The sequence below is a fragment of the Podarcis filfolensis genome, assembly GCF_964270895.1.
Source record: "Podarcis filfolensis genome assembly, chromosome: 15".
NCBI classification, from domain to species: domain Eukaryota; kingdom Metazoa; phylum Chordata; class Lepidosauria; order Squamata; family Lacertidae; genus Podarcis; species Podarcis filfolensis.
Genome location: NC_139618.1, coordinates 8,660,883 through 8,671,030, shown reverse-complemented (window position 1 = coordinate 8,671,030; position 10,148 = coordinate 8,660,883). Strand labels below are relative to the sequence as shown.

The 10,148-nt window shown below is 47.8% G+C and overlaps 1 protein-coding gene across 1 annotated transcript; it reads left to right on the top strand.

Moving 5' to 3' along the window:
* The first annotated feature begins 1,010 nt into the window (after positions 1 to 1,010).
* Positions 1,011 to 8,231, top strand: IFT20 (intraflagellar transport 20). The gene is made up of 5 exons (XM_083588082.1): positions 1,011 to 1,128; positions 3,336 to 3,482; positions 3,747 to 3,832; positions 5,074 to 5,177; positions 7,730 to 8,231. Exons 2-5 carry the CDS (start codon positions 3,356 to 3,358, stop codon positions 7,809 to 7,811), a joined length of 399 nt encoding a protein of 132 aa, XP_083444208.1. The 5' UTR covers positions 1,011 to 1,128; positions 3,336 to 3,355; the 3' UTR covers positions 7,812 to 8,231.
* The last annotated feature ends 1,917 nt before the right edge of the window (positions 8,232 to 10,148 follow it).

Below are 10,148 nucleotides of genomic sequence, written 5' to 3'. Positions count from 1 at the left end.
GGGGGTAGAATCTTAAGTTTTCTTGGCAGGGATACTGGAGTGGCTTGCCGGTTCCTCCTCCAGGCGGATCAAGTTTGGTCAAAACTCTCCACTATGACATGTTCATCTTGGATGATGCCCTGCTCGGCATAGTTCATAGCTTCTCTGAGTTATTCAAGCCCCTTCGCCACGGCAAGGCAGTGATCCATGAAGGAGAAGGGGACGACAGAGGACGAGATGGTTGGACAGTGTTCGCGAAGCTGCCAGCATGAGTCTGACCAAACTGCGGGAGGCAGTGGAAGACAAGAGTGCCTGGCGTGCTCTGGTCCAGGGGGTCACAAAGAGTCGGACACGACTAAACGACTAAACAACAAGAATCTTAAGTATTTTAAGTTGTTAAATATTTTAAGTATTTTATTGATTTACTAGGTCGGGAAGGCAATTGCACCCGCTTCCCCCCTTGGCTAACAACAACAACAACAACAACAACAACAACAACAACAACAAATGGTGTTAGCCGCCCTGAGCCCGGTCTTGGCTGGGGAGGGCGGGGTATAAATAAAATTTATTATTATTATTATTATTGGCCAAGGGGGGAAGCGGGTGCAATTGCCCTCCCGACCAAGTAAATCAATAAAATACTTAAAATATTTAACTTAACTTAAAATACTTAAGATTCTACCCCGTCCCCCGATTAAAACATAAATCCTGGCTACTCCCATGGCGACCCCTGAGATGAACAAGGCTCCCCACTCCTGATTTTAAACTGTTTAAAATCATGCTTGTCCCTTGCATCAGAAACAAACCTCAAATAATTGCACATTTATGAGAGCGCCGCGTGTATAAAGTATAAAACAATTGATTAAAATACAATGGTTCCCCGTTTCTCTGCCGACGTCTCTGGCGCCATCCCTCCCGCTCCCCCTCCTTGCTTTTGGATGCTTCCTAGGGAAACTACACTTCCCGTGATGCCTTCTCTCTCCTCCATCCCCCGCCTCGCTAAGTGGTACGTTCCTTGTGGGCGGGGCGGCAGGAGGCGGAGCCAGTGGCGGCTGCTGCAGCTGCTGTCGCCGTGGCAGCGGAGGGCCGCGCTGGAGGAGGGAGGGAGGGGCAGCCGGGAGCCACCTGGCGCGTCCGCAGGGGCTGCAGGTGAGCCGGGCGACGGGGACCCCATAGGGGTGGCATTGGGAGGCGGAGCGAGGAGGGTGGCAGGCAGGCAGGTAGCCCATGCCTCTGAGTGCCAGTTGCTGGGGGACAGCAGGCAGCCCGTCCGCCAGCGCTGCTTACCTGTCTATGTGCCCATCCTCGTGGGCTTCCCTGGGGCACCTGCCTTCCTTGGCCAGCAGGCGATGGGGCCTCGAGTGGCGCTTGGGGTGGAATATGATGCTCGCCTTTAGCAGCTGCAGTAGGTAGAGACGAGCCTCCCTGTTCAGGGGCAGTCTATCTCATGGGACCAGCTGGTTATCTCCCGCTTGGACTACTGCAATGCGCTCTGCGTGGGGCTACCTTGGAAGGTGACCCGGAAACTACTGTACAACTAATCCAGAACGCGGCAGCTAGACTGGTGACTGGGAGCGGCCGCCAAGACCACATAACACCGGTCTTGAAAGACCTACGTTGGCTCCCAGTACGTTTCCGAGCACAATTCAAAGTGTTGGTGCTGAACTTTAAAGCCCTAAACAGCCTCAGTCCAGTATATCTGAAGGAGCGTCTCCACCCCCATCGTTCAGGTCCAGTGCCGAGGGCCTTCTGGCGGTTCCCTCACTGCGAGAAGCCAAGTTACAGGGAACCAGGCGGAGGGCCTTCTCGGTAGTGGCGCCCTCCCTGTGGAGCGCCCTCCCATCAGATGTCAAAGAGGACAACAACTACCAGACTTTTAGAAGACATCTGAAGGCAGCCCTGTTTCGGGAAGCTTTTAATGTTTGATGTATTACAGTATTTTAATATTTTTCTGGAAGCCGCCCAGAGTGGCTGGGGAAGCCCAGCCAGATGGGTGGGGTATAAAGAATAAATTATTATTATTATTATTATTATTATTATTATTATTATTATTATTATTTTGGGGTGGCTTTTTTTGTGTGGGCTTCCGATTGCCAAAGGGTTGGCCACTGTGACGGAACAGGATGCTGGGCTAGGTGGTCCGGGGAAGCTGGCTTTGTAGGAAGGGTTAGGTTGGGTCGCAGCCACAGGTGGGAATAATGGGAGCATCCATGTTCAGGGAGAGTGGACCACTGGGTAGAGCTGTGAATCAGCTGTTTGGCAAGGCTGCCCAAGTGTGTTTTATCATCAGTAGAAACACAATAGAGCTGAGCTGTAAAAGGAAGGTTTCATCAGCTGGCAATTTGTGTGTGTGTGTTTAAAGAGTTGTCTTGATTTTATTCAACCTCTTCTTATGATTTGTTTTGTATTGTAACCTTGAGATGTGGTCCAAGAATACTTTAATAAAGTAAAGACACTCCCTCCCATCCTTCTAAACACGTAAAAGTTTTGACACTCCCTGCCACAAGGCTGGCTTCTATTTATTTATGTTATTTATTTCCCATAAATATGCATAAATACATAGCCAAAGAGGGGCCTGTCAGTGTGTCCCTTTGGAGGGAGTTCCACAGGTGCCACCAAAACTAGCTTCCTTCCTCCCCTGCTAGGCAGCAACATCTACAGAGCTAAAGGTTCCCCATATTTATCTGAAAGGCCTTCGTTACAGTTGTTAAATTGAGTTTAAAACCACATCCTGACTGGTGAAGTGGGTCTCGGCCCTGGAAAAATGTGGCAAAAATATTCTCAGAGTGGCTGAAAAATAAATCTCTCTGGGAAGCGTAGCTCTGTGAGAGGAATAGGCATCACCAAACAACTCTCAAACAACTCCTTACCAAACTACAGTTCCCACGATCCTTTGGAGGAAGGCACAACTTTTAAAGTGGGGTGATACTGTTTTAACCGTATAGTATAGATGAGGCCTTACTCAGGGCTTTATATCCCAATAGCACGGCCTTATCCTTCACCTGATAGCGCATTGGCAGTTCTTTCAGCAGAGTTGTTATGTGCTGTCAATAAGGCACCCCCTTCAACAGCCTTGCTGATCCATTCTGCATTGGCTGCGGCTTCTGAACCAACCTTAAGGGAAGCTCCACACAGAGTACATAAGGATATATTGAAATAAGGAAATGGGCGACAAGCCTATTGGGAACCCAAGCATCAAAGCCTATTGGGAACCCAAGCATCAAAGCCTATTAGGAGCCCAAGCATCAAAGCCTATTAGGAACCCAAGCATCCCAATATCGAGGGATGCAATCTCTCTCTTTTTCCCTTCTCTCCTTTTTTAAAAAATGTTTCTTGTGTTTGGTTATTTTGCACAGAAGCCTAAAAAGGATCCATCATGGCCAAAGATATCCTAGGCGAAGCAGGCTTTCACTTTGACGAACTGAACAAACTGAGGGTTTTGGACCCGGAGGTGTCCCAGCAAACGATTGAGCTGAAAGAAGAATGCAAAGTATTTGTAGACAGTAAGTTCCCTCTCTGCCGAGCACAGGCCTGCATCTCTCACTCTTTTGGGCAACATTCATGTTTGGTCAAAGGGCTGGTTCACACACATTGCTTGACTGTTCACTGCTTGGAATGTCTCCTGTTTACTGGTGAATTCTGGTTCAGAAATCAAGAACAGTGATTAGCAATGACAGCATCTTCCTAACTAGCCTATGTTTGCTTAATAACCGTGGTGGGAGAGAGAGAGAACCTTGGTCTTGATTGTTTCTGTTCCTCCTTTCCAGAAATTGCAGAATTTAAGAAAATAGTGGGCAGCCTCATCGAACTTGTAGATCAGCTAGCAAAAGCAACCGAAAATGAGAAGATTAAGGTAACCTGACGGGGCAAAGTGACGAGCCTGTATTTTTTCTCTCTACTCTAGATGTCAAAATAAGTAGGCTAGCCCTTTGTTGCATGCGCCTTTTCTCCAGTAATTTTTTTGTCCCCCAACAGACATGCAGCATCGTGCAAGTACTGTTAAAACTGGACAGTAGCTGGGTTTCCCGGTTGGGAATTATCCAAGACCCTTTTGAAGCACAGATTCATAACTGAAGAGGAGGCTTTCCCTCTTGAGAGAGCAAGAAAAGGATACCTCTCTTAAGATGATGCCTTCTGCAAGACATGCATTGTAGAAACCAGTTACCCTTTATTTTTATTATTATTATTATTATTCAGAGCATTTATTTTCTCCTACGCACATTTGACTGAGGGATGTGGGTGGCTCTGTGGGTTAAACCACAGAGCCTAGGACTTGGCGATCAGAAGGTCGGCGGTTCAAATCCCCACAATGGAGTGAGCTCCCATTGCTCGGTCCCTGCTCCTGCCAACCTAGCAGTTCAAAAGCACGTCAAAGTGCAAGTAGATAAATAGGTACCGCTCCGGCGGGAAGGTAAACGGCGTTTCCATGCGCTGCTCTGGTTTGCCAGAAGCGGCTTAGTTATGCTGGCCACATGACCCGGAAGCTGTATGCCGGCTCCCTCGGCCAATAAAGTGAGATGAGCGCCGCAACCCCAGAGTCGGCCACGACTGGACCTAGATGGTCAGGGGTCCCTTTACCTTTACATTTGACTGATGAAGTGAGGAACGTACGATTGCGTCAATACAATTTCGGGTGATGGCCCTGCTATTTTCAAATCACAGAATCGTAGAATTGTAGAGTTGGCAGGGACCACGAAGGTCCTCTTGCCCCACCCGCTGCAATGCAGGAATCTTTTGCCCAATATGGGGCTCGAACCCGCGACCCTGAGATTAAGTGTCTCTTGCTGTGCTGGCTGAGAGACTTACAAGTCCGTGGCTGGCAAACATCTTCTGAAAGGGTGCTTGGTTGTGATCGCAGGAAGGCGTCATCCAAGTGGGGTATGTGCAAAGACACTTTAAAAAAGTTTTCTCCACCTGCAGTATATGTGCAGATTAAAAGCAACCACTTCTTTAATCCATTGAAGCTCCATTCATTGTAGGTAAGATTTATTTCATTGTGTTGCATCACTAAGAATCAGTCCCCCCTCCACCCCCAAATTGGAGGGCTGCTAAGGTGCTCCGGGATCGCCCAGAATAAAATCCCTCTTTCCGCAGGCAATTGGCGCCCGCAACTTGCTGAAGTCCATAGCGAAGCAAAGAGAAGCCCAGCAGCAGCAGCTTCAGGCGCTGATAGCCGAGAAGACAACACAGCTGGAAAGGTGCGAAAAGAAAAGGGATACAGGAAAGCTTTCCCCCATCTCTCATAACACCAGAAGCCATGGACCGCCAAAGAAACTGAATGTCGAAAGAATCAGGAGAGACAAAATACTATTTCACACAGCGCAGAGTTAAACTATGGCACATCCTCCCATAACAGGCAGTGGTGGCCACCAATTTGGAGGATGATGATGATGATGATGATGATGATGATGATGATAACAATAATAACAATAACAATAATAATATTTTATTATTTATACTCCGCCCATCTGGCTGGGTCTCCCCAGCCACCCTGGGCGGCTTCCAACAAAGTATTAAAATACAGTGGTCTGTTAAACGTTAAAAGCTTCCCTAAATAGGGCTGCCTTCAGATATCTTCTAAGAGTCTGATAGTTGTTCTTCTCTTTGATATCTGGTGGGAAGGCATTCCACAGGGAGGGCGCCACTACCGAAAAGGCCCTCTGCCTGGTTCCCTGTAACTTGGCTCATCGCAGTGAGGGAACCGCCAGAAGGCTCTCAGCGCTGGACCTCAGTGTCCGGGCAGAACGATGGGGGTGGAGACGCTCCTTCAGGTATACTGGATGGCTTTAGAAGAGGTTTCATGGACCACAAGGCTCTCAATGGCTACTAGCCATGATGGCTTTGTTCTGCCTCCATTGTCAGAGGCAGTACACTCTGAATACCAATTTCAGGAAGCCGCAGGAGATGAGAGCTCTCTCGTGCATGGGTCCTGCTTATGGGTTCCCCAACAGGCATCTGGTTGGCCACTGTGGGAACAGGATGCTGGACTAGATGGGCCATTGGCCTGATCCAGCAGTCATCATCATCATCATCATCATCATCATCATCATCATCATAATTTATTATTTATACCCTGCCCATCTGGCTGGGTTTCCCCAGCCACTCTGGGCGGCTTCCAACAGAATATTAAAATACAATAACCTATGAAACATTAAAAGCTTCCCTAAACAGGGCTGCCTTCAGATGTCTTCTAAAAGTCTGGTAGTTGTTTTTCTCTTTGACATCTGGTGGGAGGGCGTTCCACAGGGCGGGTGCCACTACTGAGAAGGCCCTCTGCCTGGTTCCCTGTAACTTTGCTTCTCGCAGCGAGGGAACTGCCAGAAGGCCCTCGGAGGTGGACCTCAGCCAGTCACAGAATCATAGAGTTGGAACGGACCCTGAGGATCACCGAGTCCAATCCCCCTGCAATGCAGGAACATGCAGATGTCCCATAAAGGGATTCAGCCTTGGCGTTATCAGCACCACTCTCTAGGCAACTGAGCTGTCGTGTCTCTTTGAATGTTTTTACTTTGTGGGCGGCAAAAATGAGAGGATCTTGTGAGGCACCTTTGAGGCGAAGATGCGCCCTGTAGGAGTCCTGCCGCTACCTGCACAATAAATAAGCACAAATCGATACAAATAGTATTTATATTATATATAGAGAGAAAAAAGATCAAGAGCTTGACAGTTGCAGAAACGCATACAGAATCCTTCAAAACAAGGAATACTGTCAACCACCTGCTGCAGATCACTGGTTGTTTTTTTTTTAAAGTCCCTTTTTCAAGTTCATGCAACTGACTGACAGCTTCTAATTCCTGAGGGGGGTTTTTTTGGGGGGGTCAATCAGCAGGGAGTTCCAAAGGTGCTGCTACACTAAAAGATTGATTTCTTGCACTGCCGTAACAAGTGTTATTTGGCATCTGTAGCCATGCCAGTTATGCAGATCGAAATGGTCAAGTGGGCATACAGGGGATGAAGTAATCTAGCCCCACGTTCATGCAATTGCCTGGTGGTTTCTAATTCCGGCTGAAATCTGAGAAAAACCAAACTTGGGAAGGGAGCTTTTAACCTGTGATCTGTAGCAGGTGGCCAATAGTATTCCTTATCTGGGGAATGCTTTTGCATATGCTTGTAAAACTCTGATGCCAGCCTTTTGTGTTCATATAGTAAGAGATACTGTTTGGATGTATTTGAGTCTTGCTTATTACACACTTTTGAAGCTGAAAGCCCTTCATGGCAAAAGCAGAGAGCCCAGGTGCCTAATCTGCAGCCTTCCAGGCATTGCTGAACTACAATTCCCATCATTCCAATGGCCAGGGATGGGAGGGAGGTTGTAGTTCAGCAACATCCCTCCTCACCTGTCCTTGTTCATCAGGAGCTTGGCAAAAAGGGCAAGCTTTTACCTTGTGCCAAGGAAGAGGTTGGTGAAGATGCCAGGTGGACCTCATTGGAGAGTGTTCCACAGATGTGGAGCCTCAACTGAAAAGGGAATTCTCCTATAGCGCCATTCTTGAAACCTTTCCCAAAGGAGGGACATAGATCTGGTCACTGAGCACACTGATTCAGACCAACAGAAAGCTGCCAAGGCTGTTCTCGTTGCGTAAAGCAAAATCTGGAAGGTCAAAAGTTAGCGAGTCCTGACTAGAGCCCACTTTTTCAGACATGCTACGTGGGCAATTCCTGTCTTGACCCTTCAGCCATTTTGGCCAGCCGTGGCTGATTGGACTCGGAAGACAGCCGAGCTAACACATTTGCTCTGCTTTTTCTCTAGGTACCGCATCGAATATCAAACGCTGTGTAAAATAGAAGCGGACCAGAATGAATTCATCGACCAATTCATTTTCCAGAAGTAGAGAGAGAGAGAATGAGAGAGAGAATTTATGACCAGCACCAAACACACTGGGAAATCTTGAACCATTCCTATAGTCTAATGGGGGTTTTTTAGGGGGGGAATGGGAGGGGGCAATTTTGACCTTTTTATTTTTTGAATTGACCAAGATCACCTCTCAGAAACAAAACAAAAAAAAGTTTAGATCTTAAATACTCTTTTGGACTTACTTTAGGTCTGGCAATAAGATATTTCTAAAAGGGACAGCTACAGCTATTGTATTTTTGAAGATTTTTTAAAAAATGGCCAGTCATTTATATAGTCATCAGACTGTTCTGTGTTTTACACAACTTCCCATTGTTCTTTTTTTTTTGTTTTTGTTTTTATAAAAAAAGCCCTGTAAAATACCTTCAAGGAAATCAGGAAATAAATTATTGTTTTTAAAGACGCCTCATTTCCTTTTTAAGTTGCCCTTAGTACATTTGGGTGTGGGCTGGAAACATGATTGGGAGAGCATGTAAAATTAGCCTGGCATGGAAAAAGTAGGCATCGCTCGTGGTCCTTGTGACGCAACACTTGAATCTTGTGCAATCTGTCGCACGACTGTCCAGTTCTGGACACTGCACTCTGCGGAGGAGATTGACTAGGTGGAAGGTGTGCAGAGGAGGGTGGCCAAGATGATCAAGGGTCTGGAAACTGAGCCTTATGAGGCAAAGCTGAGGGAGTTGGGTGTGTTTCGCCTGAAGGCTTGAAAAGTGATATTTGAATATGGCTGCCATATCTACTGCTTCGGAAGGCAGAACCCCAACCAATGGGTTCAAATGACAAGGAAGAAAGACCCCAATAAACATCAGAGGAACTTTATGAGGGCAAGAGCTGTTTGACAATGGAAAGGACTACCTCAGATGGTGGTGGACTCCCCTTCGTTGAGGGGTCTTTAAGCAGAGGTTGACCATCTGCCAGGGATTCTGCAGCCGTGGTTCCTGTAGTGCAGAGGGGTTGGCCCTTGTGGCACCTTCCAAAACTACAATTCTCCGATTCCATCCTTCCATAATGTACTCACGTTTTCCTCTTGTGGAACATCATTTTGCCAGTAAAGGTAAAGGGACCCCTGACCATTAGGTCCAGTTGTGGCCAACTCTGGGGTTGCGGCGCTCATCTCGCTTTACTGGCCGAGGGAGCCGGCGTACAGCTTCCAGGTCATGTGGCCAGCATGACTAAGCTGCTTCTGGCAAACCAGAGCAGCGCACGGAAACACCATTTACTTTCCTGCCGGAGTGGTACCTATTTATCTACTTGCACTTTGACGTGCTTTCGAACTGCTAGGTTGGCAGGAGCAGGGACTGAGCAACGGGAGCTCACCCCGTTGCGGGGATTCGAACCGCCGATCTTCTGATCGGCAAATCCTAGGCTCTGTGGTTTAACCCACAGCGCCCCCCACGTCCTTACCATTTTGCCAGTGCAAGAAGTATCGTACCAAGTGACTTTGATACAACACCTTGTCTACAACAGGGATGTCCAACCTGTAGATCGCAGTCTACCGGTAGGTCCTTCGCTGATCCTGGTAGATCACGGGATCCTTATCATGTACAATAAGTTAAGGGGGGACTAAAAAACACTACAATCCTCCCCCCAAAAGCTCAACAACTCTGGCAATCCACCCACTCCATGCACACTCCTCCTCCCTCCAATGACAATGGGTAGATCACTGCCCGTTTTTTAATACTGGGAGTAGATCAGTGTCTCTTGGGAGTTGGAAATGTCTGGTCTACAGTATTGGTTTGCAGAGCAACAGTTCATTCCGACAAAGCTGCTCTTAATCCCTCACCCTGGGGGAAAGGAGAAGCACACGACCCCTTTACTCTGGAATATCCTGGGATAAGAATGAACCAAGAGGGTAATAGATTAGCATCGGTGCTCTTTCGACACAAACCCAGAGGCGAAACAACCTCTTTTACCAGATCAGCAGGTTGTTTCGAGGGCAGGACGTTGGTTTGGAAATGGCCAAATTCCACTTCCTCCTCGGTAAATAACAAGGGCCTTCAGTTATGTCAGGGATGGAGAACCTGGGGGCCAAAGAATAATAGAACTGCCCAGTTGGAAGGGACCGCAAGGGTCATCTAGTTAGTGCAAACCCCTGCAATGCAGGAATCATTCTGCCCAACGTGGGGTTCGAACCCGTAACCTTGAGACTGAGTCACATGCTCTCCATCTGGCCCTGGGACTCTTCCCCAGAAAACATCCTTCACTGGCCCTGCTACACACCCTCCTCGAGTGTTGCTGCCTGACTGAACTATGTACTTCACTCTGAAAAGGCTCTTTGCCTGTCTGGATGGATAGGGTAGGGTTTGGGGTTTTTTTG

What these genes read in the sequence shown, in the direction of transcription:
- IFT20 (XM_083588082.1), top strand. Translation starts at nt 3,356, where the DNA reads ATGGCCAAAGATATCCTAGGCGAAGCAGGCTTTCACTTTGACGAACTG. An exon ending in ATGCAAAGTATTTGTAGACA is followed by an intron (nt 3,483 to 3,746) that starts GTAAGTTCCCTC and finishes CCTCCTTTCCAG; the next exon opens with AAATTGCAGAATTTAAGAAA. An exon ending in CCGAAAATGAGAAGATTAAG is followed by an intron (nt 3,833 to 5,073) that starts GTAACCTGACGG and finishes CTCTTTCCGCAG; the next exon opens with GCAATTGGCGCCCGCAACTT.